At 57.2% G+C, this 27,294-nt stretch overlaps 1 protein-coding gene across 3 annotated transcripts; it reads left to right on the top strand.

Moving 5' to 3' along the window:
• Positions 1-278: 278 nt before the first annotated feature.
• Positions 279-24,524, top strand: LIMD2 (LIM domain containing 2). 3 transcript variants are annotated; one of them, XM_037887085.2, is made up of 6 exons: positions 279-679; positions 13,141-13,282; positions 14,564-14,693; positions 22,215-22,259; positions 22,723-22,862; positions 23,572-24,524. In XM_037887085.2, exons 3-6 carry the CDS (start codon positions 14,652-14,654, stop codon positions 23,729-23,731), a joined length of 387 nt encoding a protein of 128 aa, XP_037743013.1. In that variant the 5' UTR covers positions 279-679; positions 13,141-13,282; positions 14,564-14,651; the 3' UTR covers positions 23,732-24,524. The 3 variants fall into 3 exon arrangements, with proteins under 3 accessions (XP_037743013.1, XP_043392816.1, XP_037743012.1); XM_043536881.1 differs by lacking the exon at positions 279-679 and adding an exon at positions 11,150-11,304; XM_037887084.2 differs by lacking the exons at positions 279-679; positions 13,141-13,282 and adding an exon at positions 13,331-14,133.
• The last annotated feature ends 2,770 nt before the right edge of the window (positions 24,525-27,294 follow it).

Genomic DNA, 27,294 nt, shown 5'->3' with positions numbered 1-27,294 from the left:
AATGGGGCTATGGGAAGGAGGGAACTTCTGGGGGCGGTGGGGGGCTGCCATGAGGAGTCAGGGGGGCCGCAATGAGCAGAGAGAATCGTGCCCCATAGTGTTGCTAAGGGGCCTGAGGGTCTCTAGCCAAAGGGCACTGCTGACCGCCTCTCCAGAGATGGCTGAGCCCAAACCCCAGAACTTTGCCAGGGGGTCTTGTGGGGTGGGGGCTGTTTGGAGAACCGGCCCCATCTTGACAGCAGGGGAGGAGGAATGATTGTTTGCCCTGGCCCTCCTAGAGAGAGGCAGGGACCTGAGGCATGTGCCCTGGAGAGATCTGCTCTGGCAAGGCTCACATTGCGGACAGGCCAGGAAAGCCACTTGGAGTTTTATTTTGGCGGGGGCGGGGGGGCAGAGAGAGGATGGTGAGGGGGGGCTCGGAGGAGGTTGGGGGTTATAGGTTGCTTCACACAAAGGAGAAAAGCAAGGAGCCAATCACAGGCAGCAGCCTGGTGATAAAAGGACGAGCAAGGCGGCTGGAGGGAGCTGGCAGGAAGCAGCTCCCAGAGCTGAGTCTGGGCAGAAAACCCCCCCAACAAACCCCCCAACCCCCCGCTTCCTGGCCGGAGGGGCGGACAGACGCTGCCGGGGAAGCCTCCCTCTGCTCTGCCTTCCCGCGAGGAGCCGTGCCGGGCACAGGGTGAGTCCCCGTTCTGCGGGGTGCGACGGGGCGCCCGAGCTCCCCGGCCGGAGGAGACAAAGCGTCGGGCTGGGGGGTGATGGGGAGCTGCTGCTCTCGGCGAGCCCCGGCTCTGCCCCCAGCTGGGGGAGGGAGGGAGGGAGCGGGGAGCAGCCCCCCGGCGCCGGAGGGCTGGAGGGAGAGGGATGGAGAGATGCACAGGGAGGCAGACCCCGAGCCGGGGAGAAGGAGGCGCATGGACTGTGTTGCACAGCAGGGGAAAGGGGGGCTCCAGCCCTGACCGATTTCGGGGCAGGGGGGTTCATAAGACAGGCCAGACGTAAGGGGAAGCCGCCTACAACTTTTGCTCTCCGGGGAGGGTTTCGGAGGAGGTCCAGATGGGTGGCCATTGGGGGCTGAGTCTTCAGGCTGCATGAACCCCAAGGGGTGTCTGGTTTTGGCCAGTGGTCAGGGCTCAATATGTGCCAGTTCAGAGCCCCCGGCACCCCTGGGCCGGGCCGTTCAGAGCCCCCGGCACCCCTGCGCCGGGCCGTTCAGAGCCCCCGGCACCCCTGGGCTTGCCGCGTCAGTTATGAAAGTAAAACAATTGCTTGAGCCCCGGCACCGCTTTCATTACAAATTGAGCCTTGCTGGGGGACCCCTCCGGGACATGGGGTCAGCCAGGGGCCGGGCGGCGTGAACCCTTAGCCCTCTGGGGAGATGGACAGGACACCTCTCCGAGCCTTGCCTGGGCTTGCAAGGCCAGGAGCTGGCCTGGAGGTGAGCAGAAGCGAGAGCCAGAGGTGATGCTGGGCTGGGGGGCGGCTGGGCTGGAGACTCAGCCCTGAAGCCGGCTGGAACGGTTTGGTTCCAACTTGTGGTCCACCAGAAATGCCTTCTTGGTCAAACTGAACCGTTTGGTGGCAATGTAGTGGTTGTGATGGAAACGTCAGCGGGTCCTGGCTAGCTTGTCTGGACCACCCCCCACTCAGTGGTAGGGACCTGCACATGGGTCAGGGGAGATGCGAGTTCAAGGTCCTGCTCTGCCTAATTCAAAGCAGGGAACTGAATCTGGTTTTCCCACAGTCCAGGGCTATTGAGGTGTTTCTCATGCTCTTTCTTCCCCCCCCCCCCCTTCTTGTTTTCCAGCTAGCCCTCCTCACCCCCACTGTCTGCACTGCATGGTTGTTTTTTCCTCCCTTGAATTTCCCAGCCTTGGTTGATCTGTAACCTCTTCAGCAGGTCTTTGTCACATGCTGCAGTACACACCAGGGAGGGGCTGGAGGGGTTCATTTTTAATGTGATCAGAGAAACCAGAGATGGAAGATGAGCTGTTAGGTCATAACTAGTTTATCCCCCTTGGCTAATGCAGGATTATTCCTGACAGTGCATTTCCTAATGTCTCATCCAGTCCAGCTTTAAACCCCTTGAGCGAGGGGCTTTCATGGCTTCCCTTGGGAGATTGTTCCAGGTCTAAGAGTTTTAATAATAAAATCTTGCTCATATCTAGCATTTTGCATACATAGATTTCAAAACACTTTCCCAGGAGATCAGGATCATTATCCCCATGCTACAGATCGGGGGGAAAAGGAAGCACAGAGAGATGACACACTGACCCATTTGATTCAAATGGATCATTTAAAACCTAGTCCAGTTGAAACTGACAGGAAATGACTTATAGGCCCAACTTGTAGGCTTGTTACCCCCAGTCAAGGATCAGGTCCCCATTGTGCTAGCTTGCTGTGCAAACAAAAAACCAAGAAGACAGCCCCTGAGAGTGCTCCATCTGCATGTTAGACAGGATGCAACTGGCAGATGCAACAGACCCATTGGGTGAAAGGGTGAGAACCACGAAGCAGAGAGAGTTTAGTAGAAAAGCAGAGAGCGGCAAAGTTGAAGGGGACAGGGGAGTTTCAGATGAATTAAGCCAGTTTATAGAATGACTGGGTTTCCACACTCTCTAAAGTCTCTTACTTTTTTTTTTTTTTTTCGTGTCTAGTCTCCAAATCACCTTGGTCAAGAAATCCCAAGTGGTTTGTGTTTGGTCTCATCAGCACTGGTACCATTCCGTACTGGAGAGGTGTGGGACAGGGCTTAGTTCAATAGCATAGCCCTGCAAACTGTGACCCTCCAGAACTCCCATCAGTGGCTGGCTGGGTTCTTGCAAGCCTTTGTTGGGAGACACGCTAGCCTGGGTGAATGGAGCCGAGCCACCCTGGAGATGGAGTTGAAGAACTCTGAGAGGTCCAATGCTGGGAGAGATGGCCTGGAGCCAAAGAGAAGCCCAGTCATGGTGTTTGAAGGGGGACTCTCAGACAGTTTATAAGGGCCATTAGCTCATGTGGAATTTACAAATGATGGGCAAGGTTTTCAGTGGGAACTAGTGGGAACCCAGGAAGAGGCTTGATTATCAGAGGACAGGAGCTCATGTTCTGAAAACTATGCCCCTTTAAGATGTCTCAGGCCGGACAACCCAAAAATGAAGGATCCCAAACCACTAATCGCCATGGAAAATCTTGCCTTTTTTTCTGAGGTCCTGAACACTCCGATGTTCCATTGACTTTAATGGGACTCGTGAGTGCTCAGCATGTCTGACAAATCAAGCCTGTATCTATTTATAATCTCTCTAGCAGAAGAAAGTATAAGTGTTGAGTGTGTTTTCATATGTGAGCATCTTTAGGTACATTCTGAAAAAACTAAGGAAATTCCCAGACAAAAACATTGTTAAGATCTAGTTACTGTTGTCAGGATGGACCAGTGGCTTCTGCTAATGCACCTTAGGAGAATGTGGTATTTGGGTTTTTTTCAGTGCCAGAAAACCAGTACATTCTACCTTAAGATATATGTCAGAAAGGCTCATAGAGAGAACCGCAAATTAACCGCTCAATGCCTTGTCTGTCCCGTTGTCTTAGCCATTTGCCTGTACCCAACTACTGCAGATCCTCTCGTTCTTCATGCAGCTAATCATCTACCTGTGGAACTCTTAGCCACAGTATGACTGAAAGTCCGATACCACTGGAAGATTCTAAAAGGGGACGAATGATTTTGTGGCCAGTGTAATTTGCAGCACTGTGGTATTCAAACTGCCGGGCGCACGGCATGCGCTGAGAGCAGCTATGGGGATCAGGAATAAATCCCGTGCGCCCATAAACAGCAACGTATGCCAGTCTGGCTGCATTAGGTATATTGCTTTTGCCAGCCCCTGAAGCATTAGGTAATGGCTGTTGCCAAGAGCAGAACACCAAATGGAGCAGTGTTTTGGCATGGCAAAGCTAATGCTCTATGGGTTGGCTCGTGTCTAATTAATTAGCTGAGCTACACAACAAGGGCCTAATCCTGAGATGAGCCAAGCACTCCTGACTCCCACTCACTTCAGTGTCCGCCATCAGGATCAGGCCCAGATGGGCTGCAGCTGGCTGGTAATAGTCCCAAGTGCAGCTACGATAGCGTGTGGACCCTCCCAAGGAGATGGTTTCCCTGCAGTGACACCCAAAGGTTGCCGGGAGGCTTTACCGAGCGATTGCTTAGGGGGGAATCTTTCTCTCTCGGGATCAGCCGGTGAGGCTATCATGGGAAGCCTCCTCAGCCTCTGAGGGGCATAGGGAGTCCTGGGTCACTTTCTGGGGAGCCAGTGGGCCTAGGGGGAGCAGTGTGCAGTCCATCTTGGCCAGAGGGAGGGGCACAGTGATGCAAGGAGGAGTGAAAAAGGACAAAAGTGGTCTAGAGTTTATGGGATTGTCTCCGGGGCAGCCCCATGTCCCGTAGAGCTCTGGGGCACCCCAAGTAGGAACGTGCCAGTGTCTTGATGCTTATCGGACAGACATCAGAAAGTGTCAACTCCAGCAGAAGATTCACCTCCAAACCCCATGGTACCTCTGGCCTCCTCCTGGCGAGATGGCTGGAACTGGTGTGGGGGTTCCCCTCTTGGCTCCAAATTCCTCTGACCCCCCCTGGCGGTGGGGGTAGAAAATCCTTCTGCCACATTGGTGGGGGGGGTCAGGACTTTACCCAGCGATAACTACGATAAACAGATGTGGCCCAGCACCTTCACCAGCCAGTTAGGTATTTACATGCCTAAATCCCACTGAAATCAATGGGCATCAAGAGCCTATATACCTTTGAGGATCTGGGCCTTATGGCACGGACTGAGCCACAGTGCCCTTAATTGTTCTCTTCACGAGAGTCAGTTAGCCGCAGTAATTACCACATTGCAGTCTGATGTCCAAGTCCCAAATCTCCTCAAAGCAACTCTGCTTCCCCCGGTGACCAGACTGTCCCCACCATCCCTCCAGCGTCGATTACGGGCACCTGGTTTCCTGGTGGCTGGTGTTTGCATTCAGTGCAAGCCCTGCTCCACTCCGCCAATTCCACGGGCGTCCAGCTGACGCTGCGCCCATCAACTGCAGCGCTTTCTCCAGACCCCTCCTTAAGACTCGTCTCTGCTGCAGTGCCCACAGGATGCCCACAGCTGGGCCCGGGGCGAGCGGAGATGAACAGTACTTCTGGGAAACCTGCGTTTTTAGTGCCAGCACATCTGCCCTCTTCCTGCCCCAGTTTTTCTGTTGTCTTGTCAGAAACCTAGCTTGAGAGCTCTCTGGGGACTGTCTTCTGACTACCCGTTTCTCAGCACCGAGCACAGTGAGCTCCCAAGCCTTGAGCAGAGTGCTGAGGCTCTACTGCAATACAAATTATAACAGTCATTTTTTAAAAAAATGACCTCTCTGCTGTGCCTCAGTATCCCCTTGCCATAAAGTAGGGGAGTATAAAACCCGCCCCCCCCCATCTGACAGGGAGCTGAGGGGCTTGTACAGTGCTTTGAGATCCCACTGTTGAAAGGCAGTTGCTATGGATCTCAACATTCCCATCTGCCTGGTGTCCTTCCAAAGACACCTGCTCCAGCCTCTCCCATTTTGCTTCCACGGATAATTCTGGGGGTGAGTGGGAGGGTTTTTTCCTCTCACTCCGTTCCAAGGTGGTTGGTGCATTGTCGCCCCTGACAAAGGCAGCCCTGTTTCTCCTAGAAACCTATTTCTCTTCAGCGTCCTTCAGCAGCTCATCTGCAGATTTCCTTCCCACGGGCAGTCTTTCAAGAGGCAACTCGGCAGCAAGATGTGGCTGGAAAAGGGATTGGAGGGATGAACTGGTGGAAGTGTGAGCTTGGGGCACTGTATCTGCATCCCCAGTCCTGCAAGATTGCTGAGCGGCTCCAGCTGAAGTCAATGGTAGCTGCAGGGTTAGCATCTGCCCTCATCGCTGTTGTATCTGAGCACCCCTCTGAGGTAGGGCAGGGCTATTATCCCTATGTTATAGACGCAGAGCCAAGGCACAGCAAGCCTAAGTGACTTGCCCAAGGTCACACAGGAAAGCTGGTAGCACAGGGGCTTGAACTCGCATCTCCTGCCTAGGGCCCTCACCACTGGGCGCATCTTTGGTCTCCCCACCTTGGCTCTAAAGGAGAATCACCCATCTGCTATTCATTCCTGGCCCATATTCCCAGTGCCTCACATGCAGTACAGGTCAGAGAGCACTCGGGGGCGCTCCTAGTCTGCCACAGTCTAACCCCGCCCTTCTGCGACCTGCTCCAGCTGCTCTTATCCTCCCCCTCGCCCGCCCGCCCACCCCTCCAAGCGTCCCGTGAGAGCTCGCACGTGAGCCCTGAGTGTGCTCAGACCCAGGCTCTCTCCCACCTTGCACTAATGTGGGGGGGCCGGAAGGAAAACCTCACTGCTGCGGATACTCAGTGAGGTCCCCAATGTGTTCCCTCGCCCTCTGCGAGTCCGTCTGGACCCAGCAAAGCGTATGCTCGGGCTAGTGCAGCCTCCCAGCCCTGTGGCACTCAGGGTGGACGATCTAGCCCCGGCCAGTCAAGGCCCCAAAACTGACGCTATAGAAATGGGGGGCACCTCTGCCCGGGGTGCAGTGAGTTTGGTGGGTCTCAGATCAGCTCCGTAGGTCACAAAAATTCAGTTGGTGTCAATTGATGCCCTGGCTGGCAGTCATGGCACAGAGGGCGAGGGCTGGATGGGCCCTGGAAGCAGGGTGGGCAGAGGCACACTTATGACTCTGTGTGTGTGTGTGTGTGTGTGTGTGTGTGTGTGTGTGAAATTTGCACTGACCCTGCTTGCACACAATGGCTAAGCCAGGAAAATCAACCCCAAGGGCCGTCAGGCAGGGCTCTTTCACAGATGCCTCCCTGGTGCAGAGGGAAGAGCTGCGTCTAAGGTACTGAGTGCAAATCAGCCCCCTGTTCTGGCAGAACCTGTGCTGATTTGGATCCCTGCCGCCTTTCACCACCCGGAAATTCACTCAAAGTTAGCAAATGAGGCCAGGCGCCCTTCACCGTGGCGCTGTTTCTCATGGAACCTGCAATACGGGGGAGCCTTCCTGCCCTCCGCTTTACCCTTGGGAAAGTCTGACGCAAAGGCAGGATTATCCCACCAGTAAACATACTCCTCGCAGTGTTTGTAATGGGAACCATATGCTTGAGAGGGGCCCGGTGCCTGGCTCGCTGGCCCTACAGGAAGCATTTTGGCTTTCCGAAGGGCCGCTCACCAGCTGGCCAGAGATTGCTCCAGGCCTATGCCGAGTGGCCTGGGAGAAGAGAACACAGTGAGGGGAGGGCGGAAATCTTCGTCTCTGCCGTGCCGAGAGGTACCACTGCCCCTCACAAATATACTGCAGGAAGTCTCCTTAGTCCTGTCGGAGTAAATGGCAGGTGCAGATTTCACTGTGGCGGGGCCGATCATGTCCTCCGAGTGACACGCCAACGTGGGGCGACGGTGAGCAGACTACCGAGTTTGTGTGCCCGTGAGCGTGTGGAGGTTGTTCGTTGTGACGATCGGGCCCTGTTTCTTTAAATCTGTAGCAGGAAACCGGGGGTGGGGAGGGGGGGAGGTGGGAAAGATGCGAGGCAGAAACTCTGCAGTGAAGCGGAAAGGCAGAGCAGCTTAAGGGATCGGGCTGTTTTCCTTATTCGAATAAAGTTCCTTGTTCAGCGTCAGCAGAAAGTGACTCATTTTGTGGTGCCTCGGCTTTGTCGCACGGCATTCGTGGTTGCCGGAGCCCCTCCCACCCTGCAGATACCTTCAGCTTGTCTACGGAGGCAATAATTAAATAAAAGAACGGAAGGGCCAGACCCTGAGGGCCTGACTCTGGCGCACCCTTGCTGAAGTCTCTGGGAGTTTGCTGGAGCCGGGACTTCAGGACTCTGCCCTGAGCACGTCCAGCGTTGGCGAATTGTCATGGACGAGCACAGGCTTCCTTTGTGCTGTCCTGGTGCCCCCTCCAGCCCTTTGTAAAACCCTGACCTGGAGGGGCGCCCTGTAATGGTGAAGGGGCAGGTCGGTCACCACTGTCTGTTCCATTTGTCCTCTCTCTGGTGACACTCCTGACAAGGGGCTGGAGGTGACTGCTCCACTGTGGGGTCTGCGCTGAGCACCCACCAACTCATGCCACACAGGTTCCCAAACAGGCGTCGGTGGCAGCAACCGTTGGCCTGAGAGGATGTTCCAGCTGGCAAAGAGAAGTGGGGTACACGTAGTTTCCTCGGCAGAGATTTTGTGCTAGGACTTAAGATGCCCCAAAGCCCCGAGGGGCTCCGCAGGGTGAGAATCCCCGCAGGAGACATTTCCCATGTCTCCCCTTCACGGCCAGCCCTGCTTACTCTCTGACAAGCTTCCCTGACTGCTGCTGGGTCAGCCCAGACTTGCTCCTGGCTCGGGGGAATCCACTCCCAGCGGCAGCTGGGCGACAGCCCTCCCTTTCCCAAGAGCATGCGACGCAGAACGTCAACGGGGGCCATGAGAAAGCGGCACCGAGTCTGCTTGGTTATTAAACCCAAAATAATAAAGTCGTTCCTTTTGTTCCTGCCAGTGTGTCAAGCTGCCCGGGCTCGACGGGATAATCGATCGTTAATTAGCACTCACTAACAGAGAGCCTCTCATCTCCGCATCTCAAAGTGCTCTACATTAGACCTGGTGGAAAACAGGTTTCCAGTCCCATGAATATATATTGACATTTTTCCCTGTCTCGGACTGGGATGAAAAGTCCAAATCTCGAAAATATTCTTGAAACAAAAAACTGATCCCCTCTCCCCCGCTTTGAGTCAGTCAGGACATTCTGATCATTTCAAAACATTTTGTTTCGGTGTCGACTCTTTGTCTATTGACGAGAAAACAACTTGTTGAAAAGTTCCTGACCAGCTGTATGCTACAGACAGAATTAGCCTGGCAAAGCACGCCCCACCCCCGATGTGAGGTCCCATTGGTTACTATCACAAGCTTCACCGTGTAGGTGGGGAAACTGAGGCAGACGGCGGGAAGATGCCTTGCCCAAGGTGTCAAAGTGAATGAGTCGCAGAGCCAAGAATAGAAATGACGATAGGATTTAGCAGAAGTCACTGCAAACCCAGCCGTGATCACTAGGCTGCAGTGGGCTTGATTCTCATTTGCACATAAAGGGGGTGTAAATGGCACTGCCAGAGGGGTGTAGCATGGGCCTTAATCTAAATAAGAGAGAAGCCCAGTGCCTTGGGGGGCAGCGGGGGGGGAGGCAGATTTCTGACAGCGCTAAGGGCCAGGTTTCCAAGTGCTCGGCACCTACAGTTGCACCCCCATTTTCCAGAGAGATCAACTCCCATTTAGGCAACAAGGACTCGAGTTTTCGAGAGCCCAGCATCCAGCGTGCACCCGCTGTGCGGGCCTCTTTGGGAAATGCAGCCTTCCCGTTGTGGGTGCACTGAGCCCTTGAAAGGCGGACCCATAAGGCACAAGTGGGGTGCTGTCTGTATGCTCTAATGTGCATGACTTGCCGATTCCCTGCACCTCTTGCTGCAGAGCATGACAATGCCGGTTCACAGGCCAGCCAAACCCTGATTGGGCAACCTCCTGTGCTGGGAGACTGGGGGCCCAACTGAAGTCAGTGGAGTTGAGCCAGGGATGAATCTGGCCCAGTCCCCTTCACCTCCATGAAAAGACAAGCTCCGTTACCTAGCTGGTTTTTGCTACTTCCTGCGTTATCACTGATAGCTGGGCCTTGTTCCAGCAGGAGTGACCTTAAGAGCGAAGTGTCCCCTGTAGTGGGTGGAAGCAAGTCGCAATCCCCCTCCTCTTCGCTCTCGCTAGGGCATAGGGCGATGTGTGGACAGGGACCCGCAACTCAGTCCCACGTCTCGGTGTGTAACGCACACCCACACAGGTAGCAACTCTGCATATGGCTGCTCCTCTCCCTCTCCTCCGTTCACGCTGACCTGCTCTCCCTCACACAGGATTGCCTTTTCCTGCCATGCCTGTCTCTCTCTCTCTCTGCTTCGTCATCTCTTTCATTCAGCCCCTCTTGTTCGCCCGCTGTCATTTTCCCACACATGCTCTTAAGTACTTATCTGGCCCTCCGTTGCTGTAGTGTCTGAGCATCTCGCAGTCTCTAGTGTATTTATCCTCACAGCAGACCTGGGCAGCAGGGCGGTGCTATTAGCCCCATTGTACAGACCGGAAACCAAGGCACAGAGAGGCTAAGAGTCTTACCCGAGATCGCACGGGAAGCCAGTGGCAGGAGCAGAGAGTGGGGTCCCTGCCCACGGCACCATGCTTCCTTCCTGCTCCATAACTATTTCTTTCTGTTCTAATAACGCTGGAAAACTATAGGAACTGAGAGGCAGTGCGGCCCAGCGGCTAGACCCTGGAGTGACCCTGCCAGGTGACGTCTTTGGGCTCAGCAACTAAGTTCAGCTGGGAATGATCCAGCCTGGAAAACCCAGGCCCTTGATGCCACCCGCAGAGTTTGCTTGTTTAAGGCTGTCGTCCCGCCCGAGAGCGTGGCTGAGCGTGCCGGCCCCGTGCTGCCAGGCCGATCGGCCCTGTGTGACTGGCCAGGCCGGTTGGAGGATCCCGGCACGTTACCCGCCTGCTGCGCACCAGGGATGTCTAGCCAGATCTGTCCCACAGACTGATGAGTGGCTGCCGTGGGCAAAGCGCAGGGAGCAGGTGGCTGTTCTCGAGCAGCAGCACTGTGCTCTGGACCGCGGTTCTAGAGCAGAGGGGGTGGCACATGGGAAGTCTGTTCTGGAATGGCTCGGAAGACGATGGAGCCTGGAAGGCAGTTCTGGAGCTGGGGGAGTGCCCCTGTAATGCTGCTCTTGGCCACGATAACGTGCATGGAAAGGCTGCTCTAGAGGCTGTTCTAGAGCGGCAGGGTTGTTCTAGAGCAGCGGGGCCATGCCCCGAAAGGCTGTTCTAGAGACATGGGTAAAGCCTCTCTGGGCTGGGACAGCGACAACCCTTCTGGAGGCATCTACGCTGGCAAGTATGGGCCCCGCCAGCCACCATCTGTGCAGCTCCCAGCAGCAGAGGCCGTAGTGTAGACAGGGAGCCGGCGTTCTTACTGTTGTATCGTCTGACCCCGACCCCTGAGCCCGGTCTGCACTAGCGCCTCCCCTGGTGGGAGCTGCCGCACTGTGGGGCCTGACCTAACTCAGGATGCTTGACCCACACTCCTGAGCACACCCTTCCCCTTGCTGCTCTCATGGCTGCCTCCCGGTCCTCTGGCAGGAAGGATGTGTAGCAACATCTCCTGTTCAATCCCCGCAGAGCTGTGCCCTGAGGGGCCCCTCCACTGGGCCTAAGTTACTGAGACAAGAGGGTTCGAACTGGGTACGTGCACAGAGGGGAGGGTCTCTGTGTGGGGTCTGTGCAGGGCAGGGGATGCAGGGGCAGCTTTGGTGAGATGTGTGGAAGGAGGGCGAGAGGGGTAGACGTGGTGGGGGCAGATGAGGAGGGAGGGAGATGGAGAGGTGCAAGGGGAAGGCTGAATAAAGCGTGTGTGTGTGTGTGTGTGTGTGTGTGTGTGTGCGCACGTGGGGGGGGTTGAATGAGGGTGTTCAGAGAGGTCAAGTAGGGATACAAGTAGCCTCAGAGCAGGGCCTGGGAGGTGTATATGGAGTGTGGGGGGCAGGCTGAGGGTTATCTGGGTGGAGAGGGAGAAGTGGGGTGAGGGGAGTGGTAGACGTTGAGGGGGTGTGTAGGTCGGAGGCAGGGAGGGGGATGGGTTGGGGAGGTGAGGGGTGTAGAGAGGGAGGGGGAGGAGCAGGTTGATGGGAGTGTGGGGTTGAGGGGCAGTTGAAAGTGTGGGGGCACATTGAGGGAGGTGGCTGAGAGGGGTGTGTGAGTGGGACATTGCGGGGTGTGGAGGGTAGGGACTGAAGGTGTGTGTGTGAGTGGGGTATTGAAGGAAGTGCGGACAGCAGAGTTGAGGGGGGTGTTGTGAGTGGGGCATTGGGGTGTGTGGAAGGTGGGATCCGAGGGTGTGTGTGTGAGTGGGACATTGGGATGTGTGGAAGGTGGGGTCCGAGGGTGTGTGTGTGAGTGGGACATTGGGATGTGTGGAAGGTGGGGTCCGAGGGTGTGTGTGTGAGTGGGACACTGGGGGGTGTGGAGGGTAGGGACTGAAGGTGTGTGTATGAGTGGGGTATTGAAGGGAGTGTGGACAGCAGAGTTGAGGGGGGTATTGTGAGTGGGGCATTGGGGTGTGTGGAGGGTGGGAGTTGAGGGGTGCAAATGAGGGAGTGGTGAGGGGAGTGTTTGGGTGGGGCTTAGGGGTGTGGAGGGGGTGGGGATGAGGAGGTGTGGGGGAATGGGGCATTAAGGGTAGGTATGTGTAGGGCGGGGGTTGAGGGGTGTGAGGAGAGGAGGCAGAGGGGTGACTGAAGGTGTGGGGCATGGTGAGAGGTATGTGTAGAGTGGGGGTTGAGGGGTGTGAGGAGAGGCGGCAGAGGGATGACTGAAGGTGTGGGGCATGGTGAGAGGTACGTGTAGGGCGGGGGTTGAGGGGTGTGAGGAGAGGAGGCAGAGGGGTGACTGAAGGTGTGGGGCATGGTGAGAGGTATGTGTAGGGCGGGGGTTGAGGGGTGTGAGGAGAGGAGGCAGAGGGGTGACTGAAGGCGTGGGGCATGGTGAGAGGTATGTGGAGGGCGGGGGTTGAGGGGTGTGAGGAGAGGAGGCAGAGGGGTGATTGAAGGTGTGGGGCATGGTGAGAGATATGTGTAGGGCGGGGGTTGAGGGGTGTGAGGAGAGGAGGCAGAGGGGTGACTGAAGGTGTGGGGCATGGTGAGAGGTATGTGTAGGGCGGGGGTTGAGGGGTGTGAGGAGAGGAGGCAGAGGGGTGATTGAAGGTGTGGGGCATGGTGAGAGGTATGTGGAGGGCGGGGGTAGGTGAGAAACCTAGGGGCTTTCTGCACGTCTTGGCAGCTGTTTCCCCATCCGTTGGTGTCTCGCTCTTTGGACATGTTTTTGAGACAGCGGGGATGACACTCCCATGACCCCAGAGAACAGGCAGGGTAGGCCCCCCTGTCTGGAGTGGGTTTACATCAGGGCAGTGGGGCACTGGGCAGTGCCAAGCCCCCCGGCATCGGAGCCCGCGCCCCCCTCACCGCACTGGGCAATGCTGTCACTGCTCTACCAGGGCAGACTATCTCTGTGTTTTCTCTGTAGGTCTCCCCAGCCCCGAGCGTCTCCTTGGTGCTGAGAACGTCCCGTCCCCAGAGGGCCAATCTCCTGACTAGGGGCAAAGCGGCCCAGCTTGTCGCTTGGCTCCATCCCAGCCGCGGCCTCTGCTGGAGCTTGGCGGAGCCTGGTAAGAGCTTCATTTCCTTTGCAGCCCTGGTTCTGGCTGGAACAGGAAGCTTCTCGGGAGGTCCAAAGACCCCTTTGATGCTCCTAAGGAGAGAGAGGGCCCTGGTTTTCTTTTCAAGGGTGCGTGCCCTAGGGCAAGCCCCAGGATGGGGCCTGAGCCCCACAAGGTGGGTCTGGCTTGTGAACCCCCTTGTTAGTGGGCATTTGGATCCAGGGTCCTGGTTCCGGCGGGCAGTGGCTGGCCTGCTCTGACCCCGCTGAGCACGTGCGTCTGGCCAAGTGTAACTCCGGCTGCGCGGCTCGGTGGAGCAGGAAATAACAAGCAAACCACAGAGGAGACGGGAAATGAGTTGCGTAAAATTGGAGCCACTTTCTCAGGGGCTGCAAATCCTGTGCGCTCAGCCTGAGGACAGCGTGGAGCCTGCGGGGCGAGGCCTCGGCCACCTGGCCCCTCCTAGAGCTAGAGCTGAGGGTCTGTGCAGGGGGCGACCCCAGCTCTCCTGGTGCTCTCAGCACCAGGGCTCTTAAAACCACACACAGTCTGTGGGCGTGCCTGCTTTTCCCCACAGCTTAGCACCCCCCGGGGGCTGGGCAAGGCCCCCACCGCTTCCAATGCTCCCACAGGACCTGTCTGTCTCCATGTCAGCCTGCTCTCCCCACAGACAGATCACTCACAACTCCCCCGCCCTCCCACGTCCAGTGTCCCTTTGATGGCCAGGCTCCCTGCCTGGGCAGAACATCTGCGTGACTCCGGCCTGGAGCCTGGACTTGGCATGTGAACTGCGAATAGCTCGGCCATGGCCTGCTATTATTATTTATCTGTAGCACCTCGGAGCCCCAGTCATGGGCCAGGTACCGTACAATCGCCCCCAAGGGCATGTTGGGAGGCTACTATCTAGAGCCCTTGCCTTTTTCCAACTGACCCCTATTAAGGAAAGCCCAGTGACCCAGTGCAGCTACTCAGTGATCCTAGAGGCTGGACCCTGGGGAAGGAGGCAGGTGTTGTCAGGCCAGGGACAGTACTGAGGAGTTGAACCACCCCCTCCCCCTCAGTTACCAGCACCCTTTCCCCACGTCACACCGTGGAAGCCTGGAGCTGCTGCCCCCCGGGGCTGCTCTGCATATTTGCCCGGGACCCCGTTTGCGGAGTCACCCGGTCGGGGTCAAGCACACAAGCTCTATGCACCGACCCTGCCAAGCCTTGAACGGGTGGCAGCTTGTCTGGGGCGAGGGAGCGGGTCTGCCCCAACGAGCCGTGCTCCTCTTGACGTTTCCTCCCCAGATATCGCGAGGGGCCAGACATAGCCACAGCAGCCTGGCCACCAACATCAACCTCAGGATTAAGGCAAAAGACAGAGTGGGAAGGAAGCATGTTCCAGGCCAAGGGACCAGCCAGCGCGACCTCCGCTCATGTAAGTGTCCTCCCCCCTGGGAGTTATTATTTCACACAGCAAGAGTCGGAAACCCCCTTCCCACAAAGGAACGGCGTGTCCTTCGGTTCCCAGGGGCAGAGAGCATGCACTGAGCACTTGGGAAGATGCTTCAGGTCATGGGTGATCAGTCAGCCATTATTGCAGCTGGCTGAATAGTTAAACCCTGCTAGGTGTAATGCAAACGTACAGTGTCATGCCATCTAGGGGCAGCTGGGCCAAGTTTGACATGGCTGCTGCAGTCTTCGCTAAGAGCGCTGGGTATGCTAGTTCCAGAGGTCCAAGGTTCAATGCCCGCTGATCCACCCAGGGCGAGTGCTCCATGTGGGAGGCGTTTTTGGGGAATGCAGCTTGATGCGACACTAGAGCAGGGGTCGGCAACCTTTCAGAAGCGGTGTGCCGAGTCTTCATTTACTCACTTTAATTTAAGGTTTCGCGTGCCAGTCATACACTTTACCGGTTTTTAGAAGGTCTCTCGCTATAAGTCTATATATTATATAACTAAACGATTGTCATATGTAAAGTAAACAAGGTTTTCAAAATGTTTAAGAAGCTTCATTTAAAATTAAATTAAAACGCTGATCTTACGACGCCGGCTCACTCAGCCCATTGCTGGCTTGGGGTTCCGTTCACCTAGGCCGGCAGCAGGCTGAGCGGGGCCTGAGGCCAGAACCCCAGACTGGCAGGGGGCTGAGCAGGGCCTGCGGCCAAGATCCCAGCTGGCAAGGGGCCGGCAACCAGAATCCCAGACTGGCAGGGGGCTGAGCGGGGCCTGCGGCCGGGACCCCGGCTGGCAAGGAGCCGGCAGCCAGAACCCCAGACTGGCAGGGGGCTGAGCGGGGCCTGCGGCCGGGACCCCGGCTGGCAAGGGGCCGGCAGCCAGAACCCCAGACTGGCAGGGGGCTGAGCGGGGCCTGTGGCCGGGATCCCGGCTGGCAAGGGGCCGGTGGCCAGGACCCCAGACCGGCAGCGGGCTGAGCGGCTCAGCCCACTGCTGGTCTGGGGTTCCAGCCGCCGGCTCCTGCCAGCCAGGGCCCCGCTCAGCCCCGCTGCTGGTCTGGGATCCCGGCCCTGCCCACATAGAGGGGTACCTACCTTCTCCCTGGTTCTAGCCCATTCTCTTCCTCTCTCCGCACTGAGCTGAGGGTGGGAGTGCACTGAGCACAGGGCTGGGGGTGAAGGAGCAGGCTGGGGGTTGGGGTGCAGGGTCTGGCCAGGAGCTAGAATGAGGGAGGGGGCTCAGGGTTGGGGCAGGAGGTTTGGGTGTGGAGTGCTTTCCTGGGCAGCTCCCATTTGGTGTGAGGGGTGCAGGTGGGAATGTGGGGGTGGGGGTGCAGGAGCTCCCGTCTGGTGCTCAGGGTGGGGGTGGGAATGTGGGGGGGTGTAAGGGTCAGGGCGGGGGGTGTGGGCTAGCGTTGTGGGGGTGCTCCCAGCCCCCTGCCCAGAGCAGCTCACGGCAGGGGGCTGGAGGGGATATGCCCTAATTCCACCCCCATGCCCCAAGACCCGCCCCTGCCTCTTCTGCGGCTCCGCTACTCCCCCTCCCTGGCAAGGGCCATCAGCTGATCCCCAGCAGGGAGGGAGGGAGAGGAGGAGGGGCAGGACCCCAGCAGGGAGGGAGGGAGAGGAGGAGGGGCAGGACCCCAGCAGGCTGGGGGAAGAGGCCGGGGACGGGGAGAGGAGGAGGGGCAGGACCCCAGCAGGCTGGGGGAAGAGGAGGGGGAGCGGGGAGAGGAGGAGGGGCAGGACCCCAGCAGGCTGGGGGAAGAGGCCGGGGACGGGGAGAGGAGGAGGGGCAGGACCCCAACAGGCTGGGGGAAGAGGCCGGGGAGAGGAGGAGGGGCAGGACCCCAGCAGGCTGGGGGAAGAGGCCGGGGACGGGGAGAGGAGGAGGGGCAGGACCCCAGCAGGCTGGGGGAAGAGGAGGGGGAGCGGGGAGAGGAGGAGGGGCAGGACCCCAGCAGGCTGGGGGAAGAGGCCGGGGACGGGGAGAGGAGGAGGGGCAGGACCCCAGCAGGCTGGGGGAAGAGGCCGGGGAGCGGGGAGAGGAGGAGGGGCAGGACCCCAGCAGGCTGGGGGAAGAGGTCGGGGAGCGGGGAGAGGAGGAGGGGCAGGACCCCAGCAGGCTGGGGGAAGAGGCCGGGGACGGGGAGAGGAGGAGGGGCAGGACCCCAGCAGGCTGGGGGAAGAGGCCGGGGACGGGGAGAGGAGGAGGGGCAGGACCCCAGCAGGCTGGGGGAAGAGGCCGGGGAGCGGGGAGAGGAGGAGGGGCAGGACCCCAGCAGGCTGGGGGAAGAGGCCGGGGCAGGGGGGAGCTTGGCTGCCCTGCAGCAGCAGCTGGCAGGACCAAGCTTCTTCACCCTGCCCCCGCGTGGGGGGCAGGGGGCGGAGAAGAGCGGGTCGGGGCAGGCAGGATTTTTAATGGCTCGCTGCTGCCTGCCGGGGTCCCAGCCTGGGTTTGGCAGTGGGCTGAACAGGGCCGGCGGCTGGGACCCGGCAGGCAGCAGTGAGCCATTAAAAATCTGCTCGCGTGCCCCCTGGGCTGGAGGCTTGTATTCCTCACTCTGGTCGCGACGTGGCCGTGATCCCTGGCATTTTCACCCTCTTTAGCATGACCGTGTCTTCTTCCAAAACTGCATCGGTCACCATTGACCATGTTTCAGTCATCCAATCAGGGAGCAGAGATGACGCCACGTGACTGGGCTGACCGTCCAGACAACAGGGACGGTGACTAGTCTGAGCAACAAATTCACTACTATCCAGGGGTGCTGGAACAGTTTTTATAGGGGGGGGGCTGAGAGCCATTGAACCGAACTGCAAACCCTGTATGTAATAGAAACCACTTCAAGCGTGCACCCCTCGCACTCCTAGTTCCAGCACCTACGCTACTGTCCCATTGGCTGCAAACAACGGGCCCAGGCTATCTGGAGGATACTGTCCAGCACCGACCATGTTAGAAAAGAATCGGGATCAGCGATGTCTTTAGGAAGGGTTTGACCAGAGGTGGTGCCTTTTGGGCCAGCTTTTCACAAGAGCTCAGCGTGTTGGGTGCTGAGCACTGGTGAAAATCGGGCCATTAAATATCACAGTGGGGACTGCTGAGTACTTTGGAAAATCTGCCCCCCAGTTGCGACTGACAAGCAATCGGAAATTTGACCCCAAGGAAGCAGAAATCTGATTAGCTGGGTCTGTGGCCGGCCCGCCATGTTACCGCTCCCCCCTTTCCTGCCTTCTGGTGCTGAGTGCTTATTTGTGTTTCCATGGCAGTCTGTGACCTCCATCAGGAGCATATGTGTCATTTAGGATCAGACTAGGCAGAGATGGAAAAAGACCTGAGAACATCCCCTGCTAGGACAGGAGCTAGTCCTTCTCCCGGGGATATTAACACGTAGTGCACTTGACCGGAGGCTGCTGAGAAGCGCTGAGACATGGGACACTGCCGTTAGATCTGCCCAGGGGTGTATTTCAGCTTCAAAGTGATGATGTTTTTCCCGGTTCAGCGAAGTTGTTCCTGGGGGCACTGAGTGGGCTGGCCAGGCACAGAGATGTCTGGGCAGACTGTGCGTAGTCTGAGCGGGAGCCAGGCACAGGGTGATCTGGACCCATTTACCCATCAATGACGAGATGTGCAGGTCAGTTACATGGGCGTCTGTGGGACTGCGTGGAGGTTTCGTTCTGCAGTTGACCCCTTGCAAAGGGGCAGCTTCTTTTCTAAATCCTGCAGCTGCTTCTGCCCAGCCAGGGGAGTCCATCTGGTTTCACAGGGCCTGATTCTCTTCTCCTTCCTACAGATCTCTCTCCATTATCGTCAGTGGGTGACTCCAGGCTTGGGCTGGTGTGAGTGGGGGCTTGTCTTCACCTACAGCAGCACAGCTCTCCCGTTGGCGTCTCCCGACAGGTGGTAGCTATGTTGACGGGAGAAGCCCTCCGGTCGGCACAGCGCTGTCTACATGGAGGGTAAGGTTGGTGTAACTCCGTTGCTCAGGGGTGTGGATTTTTCACACCCCTGCGTGACATAGTTATACCGATATAGGGCTGTAGCGTAGACCTGGCCTGAGAGAGGAATTTGGCCCCTGGCCTTAGCTGTATTGTGCCAGGCACTGAGAACAGCTGGGAAATGTCTGCAGAGGCGGCTCCTGGAAATGGGCATTTCCAGCATGTGTGTTACACAAACTGTTTCCCCCACAATACCGATGGAGCCAGAGGGAGAAGAGGCGGTGCTGGGAAAGGAGAGGGAGAACCAAGGGGGTGGCTGGAGAGAGAGGGGGAGGCTGCTCCAGACAGCAGGTACTGGAGAGAAGACTCTTTCAGTATCAGGCTCTTGTGGGGGGACAGAGCGGAGGCTGGGGAGGGAGGGGAAGGAGAGAGTCGGTCAGGGGTGTCTTTGAAGCAGCAGCCAAGCCTGGAGTTATAAAACTATAGCAAGCAGGGCTGAAACTGACATATTTTCATTACCCAGTTCATTGACTTCCCTGCATCCTGAGTTGAGTTACGCTGCTGAGTAACTTGCTAGAAGCCCATTAACTCCTTTGTTCCTGAACGGCTGTTTGAGCGATGAACTCTGTGGGCCTGATTCTCCACTCGCCACGCGCAACACACAGTCACTCACGCCAGTTCTCCCAGATCCCACTGGGAGCCACACTCGCATTGCACTGTCAGTGAGCAGAGTCAGGCCACTGGGTGGAGCGGGTGAGGTGATGGGGCAGATGAAGCAGGGGTGGAGTGGCAGTAGAATCTCTGGTAACCAGGGCTGGGGGAGATGATACAGCTGACATCGGCGGCCCCAGGGTGCAGGGCCCTGTGTGCCACCGGAGTGTTGTTAAGCACACGGGATCCTTTTCAGGGGAAAAGGCAGTACACCACGTTTATTGAAGATACAACAATTAGCATATGCATTTAATTACATTACACACACACACACAGCACTGCAAGTCGATGTTATAGTTACCAGTCCAGAGTCTGGATCAATTAGCGGCCAGCTCGGTTGATCACGGGTAGGGAGGACCTGGGTTCTGTCGCTCACGACACGATGTTCCGGGGAAGTCTTGGCAGGACGAACCCAAAATTTTATGGCAAGGCACCCTGTTTACATAGTGATTTTTTTTTTATTGGGACCAATGAGTTTTGCACGTCATTAATTGTTGTTTGACAAGTGCTTTTTCTTTTGTTTTGTTTTTGTTTTTTTATTAAGTTTTTAAGGGAGTTATTTTACACTGGTTTTGATTATAACTATTTTGTTTTTATTGATAGGTGCTTGTTTTATTTTTTGAGTTGTTAATTTGCCCTTTTTTGACATTTTAATAGGGGCGTGTTGCAGCCTCCTGGCGCTCTTGCGTTTGTCTCTGGGTTTTTTGTTGTTTTTTGAATATTTGGTTGAGTGATGGCCTTTGCACTTACTTTTTAATATACATTTTTCATTTACACACAAAACAGAATTAATCTACGCAAAACATTTTGAACAGGAACATTAAATTGCAATGCAAAAGAAAAACAAGTACGTCATTCTTTTACTTACTTTAAAATGCTAAACCTACAACAAAGTGGTGACCCTTAAAGGTTTGTTACTGCCTTGAAATTAGTCCAGACACAAAGAAATTCTGGCTGATACATTTCTACCAATGGCACATTAGGCCATTCCTTTTTGCTACTCAAAAACGGGGGCTGGCAGGATATGGTCAAATCATACATTAATACATTTAATAATAGGAGGACTTGTGGCACCTTAGAGACTAACAATGAAGACTAATCCGATGAAGTGAGCTGTAGCTCACGAAAGCTTATGCTCAAATAAATTGGTTAGTCTCTAAGGTGCCACAAGTACTCCTTTTCTTGTTGCAAATACAGACTAACACGGCTGCTACTCTGAAACCTACATTTAATAATGAAATTTATTATTTTTTATTTTAAATGATACAAAATACAAAATATAAAATTTTGCTACTGCTTGGCCCCCTTTTTGATCCCTGAAGACCAATTCTTGAGGGGGGCATGTGTTATACAACTGGTTCATAGCAATATCCGGAGAGGCCATTTGAGCTGGTGGTTGTAATTTCACAAACATTCTTTTTGTTCAACAGCACGTACAACACGTCCAGCAAGCAAACACTGGACAATATTAACGCAACTAGTAACGGGTGAGACATAATAGACAATGTGCCCCAAGAGGTCGGGGACCAGCCTGTAAAAACGTCGTACCGGTGATAGGCTGTTAGATATATTTTAGACCTAGCACTTGTTAGCATGTTTTTATTTGCAGGTAATAGCTGAATGACGCATTTCCCTATATTCCTTTGTGTCTGTGCTTTCGCTGAGATTATTAACCGGGTCGATCCTTTTGGTGGGAGGCAAATGGAGCAGAGCAAGTAACTCTCCAATGAGCTGCCGTCTGTTTAATGCAGCTGACATTGAGTAGTGCCTGTGTTAATGTCTGTGCTTGGGGGGGGCGGGGGAGTGAAGGAGTCAGAGAGGAAGGCTGCTTTTGTGGCTGAGATAATGGATTGGGATTCAGGAGCTCTAGGTTAAATTCTCGGTTGTGTCACAGGCTGGCTGGGTGACCTTGGGCAAATCACTTGACTGATCTGTGCTCAGTTCCTCAGCTGTAAAATGTAGACTTCCTTTTTCCAAGACTTCCTTTTTCTCACCCTTCAGCCGGTTTCTCTCTTTGGCTTTGGGGAACTCTTTGGGGAAGCAACTGGGGGTCTGTGCAGCGCCTAGTGCGATGGGGCCCTGAGCTCAGCTGCAGTGTCTCAGCACGGCTGTAATACAACGAAAGAATAAGAGGAGCCAGCCAGTCACATCACTGGCCGGATTATGGGCTGCAGTCGTGGGTGAATGTGTCAACAAGCATAATTCCCGAGCCATGGATTAAGGGTGGCCATCATACACTAAGCTCTTGCTTGGCCTGTCTCATTATGAATCCTGTATGACGAGGGACAGCAGGTAGAGTGGGGTGAAGCCTCTAGCCCCCAAACTCTGGCCTGCAATGCCTGAGGATTCAGAGGCTGAGGGCTGTGTCTGCCAGTCTGGTACCCGTGTTGATTGGGGGTGAGGGCACATTTTCAAAAGCGCTCAGATCCCAATTAGGGGTCAGAGTAAAGGCCAGACTTCTTAAAAGTGGGCCCAACATGCCGAGCCCTGGAAAAATCTGGCCCTGACTGCGGGGGGCTGAGCTTTTGAAAATGCTGACCTGAGCATGTTGAGTGCCCTCTAGTGGTAGTTCCAATTACAGTACTACTTAGTACAGGAAATGCCCGTTGGACTACGTTACCCAGAAGCCTTAGGAGGAAGTCGGTTGTTCCTTGCATGGAGCGTGAAAAATAAAGCCCGGTGTGTCATCAAACCTAAAAGTTCCTTATAAAACGAACGCCCTCTCACACCTGTCTAATCTGCCACGGTCTCCCTGCTTCCCAGCCAGGCAGGAGGTGTCTCTTTGCTGCCTGGCCGGCTCCTTCTCCTGCTGCATGTTGGGGGAGTCTCTCACTTTGATTTCTCTCCCCCTTTCAGGAGGCGAAGGGCACCTCTGGGGGCAGTACGGTGCAGCGTTCCAAGGTACCTGACCCGCACGAGCGTCTCATACCCGTTCCCCACGCTCGGGGCAGCCGCCGCGCGCTCAGAATGCGGAGGCATAACGCAAAGGCAATGGATGGGTCCGGCGTGCCGGGGGCTGGGGCAGGGTGGCTTTTGCCCGGCGAGCGTGACAGGTGATATATGGAAAGAACAGATCACAAGGCAGCCGGTACCCACATCACCTTGTCCCCTGGGCCTATAGCCACTGTCAAGCGAAGCGGGGCTGGGCTGGGTCACAGTTGGGATGGAAACCTCCAAGGAAGAGCTATTTGCTGGAGGGGGTGGATGGCTCTGGTTTGCACAGGCCCAGTGCCCCAGCATTCAGGCTAATTTGAAATGGTGATAAGGACCCAGCGGGAGGGCTGTGGGGGTGGCGAGACACCCGTGTTTCCTTGATGCTGTCGGGTGCTCAGCAGCGTCTCCCTTTGGTTTCTGTGCGGCTCAGTCGTTCAGCCTGAAAGCCCAGGTGAAGGAGATGTGCGCGACCTGCCAAAAACCCGTCTACCCCATGGAGCGGCTGGTGGCCGATAAATTCGTCTTCCATAACGCCTGCTTCTGCTGCAAGCACTGCCATGCCAAGCTCAGGTGAGGAGGGGGGTGGGCAGGAGAAGGTTGGGCTGAGCCTCCCGGAGTCACAGCCCTTTGCTCAAACTCGGGATTAAGTGCTGGAGTCCTAAGAAAAGCCGTGCCAGGCGAGGCACTGCCCAGAGCTCTCCCGGAGGTGCCCGAGGACCGGAACGCTGCTCCGGCCGGAGTGGCCTGCCCAGGTGTTCTGGCGTGGCTGGAGCACAGGTATTAAGGGAGGAAACTCGAATGTTGGTTGAATGCGACCAGTGGGCCTCCGAGCACTGACGCGCCCCAGGTCCCAGGCCAGCCTGCGCTGGGTCAGAGGGAAAGCCGGGAGTCGTGGGAGCGTCGCTAGTTCTCCAAAGGCTGGGTCAGGAGTTTGGAAGGATGTTTCCAAGACACCCTACCCTAAAAACCGAGCCCCCGCTGGGAGCAAGGCCACGTCTCCGAGCCGGGGGTGGAGGCTGCGTGCCCGGTGACAGTGCAGAGACATGACAGGCCTTTTCTCCCGTCTTACCCCTCACCAATTCCACCATCTCCGCTCCCCAAGCCCCTCTGCTCTGCTCCCTCCCTGCTCCCCTCTGCCTCGCCTTCTCCCTTTTGAAATTGCTGCACGGTCACTGTTCGAGTTCCCGTTGCGCCCCCTTGTGGCCTGCCGGCGTCTCCCGGCGCTCGGCTGACCCCCCCTGGGCCAAGGGCTTGCTGATCCCAGCCTCCTTCCTTTCAGCCTGGGGAGCTACGCGGCGCTGCACGGCGAGTTCTACTGTAAGCCCCACTTCCAGCAGCTGTTCAAAAGCAAAGGCAACTACGACGAGGGCTTCGGGCGCAAGCAGCATAAGGAGCTGTGGGTGCACAAGGAGGTGGAGAGCGGGACCAAGACGGCGTGATGGGGCCCCTTCCCGCCCCCTTGCCCCCCGCACCGAACCCAGAAGGGGCAACGTGGAGCGTAAAGCTGAAGCGAGGGCTGACTGAGCTGATGTAAAGCAAAGGCGACCCGCAGAGCCGGCTGGGGCCAGGCAGACGCCACTTGGCTCCAAGCAGCCCCGCGGCCGGGGTGGGGTGTCCTTTGGCAGGTGAAGGACCTGACTGGGGCGGGAGGGTTCTGGGAAGCGCAAGGCTCAGTGGGGACGGTTGGAGGGGCCCGACCTGAATTGAGCATAAGCCTTGAGAGCAGGTGCTCGGTGGGAGACGGTCAGGGCTGGCCTGGGCATATGTGGTGGTTCTGCTAATATCTATAGGGCCCCCCCTTACAGAAATCAGGGAAGAGCCACTGGGCGCCCACCAGACGAGCATGCAACGTGCACTGCCTTTAACCCCCGTCCCCATTCACGAGGCCCAGGTGTCTGCTGCCCTGGAGAAGGGGGCAGCTGGAGTCCACAGAACCAGTGCCGTGGTGTCAACCGCCCCCCCGCCCCCACTCCCGTCCTGCCTGCTGGTGCTGGCAGGAGGGGGGAGAAGCGGGGGGGCGGGTCGCTCTTTGGTTTGCAGCAGCTCAGGTCAGCTGGGGTTGATCAGCCGTCACGATGTTGCCCCGTGCCTGTTTAACGTTGTCTGTCTGGTTTTTCTATTTGCCGTTGATTGGTACGTTCTGCACCAGAGCCCGGGCTGGCGGCTTGCCGCACACGGCCCCGGCCACGCGCTTGTTTTGATTATTTTTGTAATACAAGGTTTCTGAGCCTTGCCTGCCTCATTTTGCTTTCTGCGGAGGGTCAGAGCCGATGGTGGGTGTGGCTGCCTCCTGCTGGCCAGATGCTAGAGTTGACTGCCCCAGAGAGCCCCCGCTTTGCCGGCCACATGGACGGGAGGTGGGGTGGTTGGTGCCTCCCCTGCCTGGCATTCATACCAGGACCGTTCAGGTAGCATTTCTACCAGCGAGGCACAGGGGAGACTCCCCATGACTGCGCTGGGCTGACCTGGCCGTCACGACGGGTGCCACAAAGCGCTGAGCCCGTCTCCGGAACGGCAGCCAGGGTGTCTGAGCAGGGGCCAGGCAGCAAGCGAAGTGGTGGAGGCTGCAGCGTGTGCATTGCACAACGGTGTGTGCGCACGCACAAGTGTACACATGCGCCTCTGGCGGAGGGTGGGTGCAGACAAAGCAGAACAAATCTACTGACAAAGAGCTGCCCTCCAGAACGCGCAGAGCAAGGTGCCTGACGGGGTTAGAGACGGACGGGCGAGGCTGGCTAGCGGCTAGAGGCCAAGCCGTGACCCAAGCGCGGCGCTGGTGTAAGAGAGACTGGCGTGCCAGAGAGGCTCCCCCCCCCCTTCCCCATTCAACCAGAACCGCTGGACAGACCAGCTGCAGACCAGCGCGCGTTTCCCCCGTGAACAGCTCAGCCCCTGGTGGGGACGGGGGAGATGGTTTGCAGCCCTCTCCCTGTTCGCCAAAGCCATGTTTTACAGTATCACGACCCAATCCTACCCATGTGGCTTTCTGATGAGCCCAAGGTAGCTACAGGGTGTGGCCACAGGCTTCCTGCAGCAAGTCATTGGGCCGCTCTGTGCCTCAGTTTCCCCATCACCAAACTGGGGCGCAGTGAGCCCGACCCACCTTCCAGGGGCAGCGGTGAGGCTCCATTAGGTTAAGCCGCGGGCTCGGCCCAAGCCCGGAAGGCGCACGGGCTGTATGAGGGCCGAGCCCAGCCCAGGCGCTGCCCAGTACATGCCAAGCGTCTGTCAGCGTCAGCGTTGTATGTACTGGGCTGAGCTCCAGTCAGGGGCGGAAGCTCTTTAAACAGCTCCCTTTGTCACAGCTCCGGCGGGGGGTGGGCGAGGGATCCTGAACCTCCAGGGTGGGCCTGCCTGGCCAGTGCTGGGTCCCACGCCGTGTGTCCTAAAGCCTTGGGGCTAGGCCAGCCAGGGCCTGAGCTAACTGGGTTGTGCTGGGCTCGGTGCAGGGGCCAGGCAGCCTGCTCTCCTCGCCGTCCCCCACCCCTAATGCCTGGGTCACGCAGCGTGAGTGCTGCAGCGGGTGCATGTAATGGCCAGGGGGGCCAGGCCGATGCTCCAGGATGCCCAGGGAGCAGAGGCAGGCACTGGTGCTGGTCAGACACCGATTGGCTTGGCACCCAGCAAAGGGGGGAATTGTCTTTGGAGTTCACGCCCCATTTGCGGGGCAGGTGATTTCAGATGCTTGGGGCAGGGCCCAGCTGCAGCACGCATCCCCTGGAGACAGGCCTGAGCGTCCCCCGTGCTACAGGGGCCGTGCCTTGGCCCAGGCAGGAGTGCTGAATGACTGACTTTCGCTGCGCACAGCAGCCCTGTGTGAATGCTGGCCCCCTGGCTGGGGCAGCAGCACTGATTAAACCTGGGCCCGCCGGATCCAACCGCAGCAGCCTCTCCTGGCTCAGTTAAAAGCCCCAGCTCAGTTGGTGGAGGGGGGCCCGGGCGCCTCACCCTATCTATGCCCAGCCGCCAGCCCTAGCAGGGGCCAGAGTGCCCCATCCAGCAGGCCCGCGTGACGTGGGCCCCGCGCTCCGGGCGCTGGCTCCGTTGCACACGCATTCCTTGGGCTAGGGCCATGCCACACCCGGCCCGCTCTGCCTCAGGGGCCAGAACCCCCCCCACCCCCCACAGCGCCTTCGGTGGGGTTCAACTCTCGGCAGAGCTGGGGCAGCTGCAGTATTCGGCTCTGCAGCTGGATGGCCCCGGAGGTCAGTGCAGGGCAGTGTTGGCTGGGAATCCATCATGGAGGCAGGAGGAAGGGAACACAGAACGGGAAAAGCAAATGAGTTGGCCAGAAGCAGGCCTATCCTTGTCATCCACAGCTCTCTGAGCCACAAGGAAGGTGTTTCTCTCACCTCTCCCTGGAGGGCCCTTTGTGATCACTGTGCCCCCACCCATGGAACTAGAAGATGATAGTGTAACTGCCGGGCTAGTGGGGGAATGTATATCATTGTGCTTTAGTGGATGGAATTGGTGCAGTTGAGCTGCATGTCATAGGTCCTGTACTGCCACTGGGGAGTCCCCTTTAGCCCAAGGGGTCATTGACTGCAGCTGGAAGTGAAGGTGTACAGCATCTCACAGGACTGGGCTCTGAGTCACGTATAGGAAAGTTGTTTCTTGCCCCTTCTCCACCCCTTTAGTGAGCCCCTTCCTCCTCATACAACAGGCATGAGAAATTCGACACCAGCTTCTGGGATGGTGCTGCCCAGGGTGTGTGGTATGGGCACGTGCTGACCACCCCAGCCTGGGCACAGAACTCCAATCCGGGGAGGGGGAGAGGGGTGGGATGCTGGCATGCATATTGGCAGGGTGCCCCTCAGCCACTAACCATTTGGTGCAACTGCACCCCCTGTCCCCTGACTGAGAAAACATGGTGGCACTGAGGGGTTGCAGGGTCCATCTTCCCCAGCCCATGAGGCACCTCGCAGACAACTCTCGTTGCCGTGATTAGGATGCTAAGCTGGAGCGTAGGAGGCCCCAGTTCCATTCCCTCTGCCACACCCTG

The sequence above is a fragment of the Chelonia mydas genome, chromosome 27 (genome assembly GCF_015237465.2).
Source record: "Chelonia mydas isolate rCheMyd1 chromosome 27, rCheMyd1.pri.v2, whole genome shotgun sequence".
Classification (NCBI taxonomy): Eukaryota; Metazoa; Chordata; order Testudines; family Cheloniidae; genus Chelonia; species Chelonia mydas.
The sequence above is the reverse complement of the archived record's forward strand: the minus strand, read 5'-3'. Positions and strand labels throughout refer to the sequence as shown.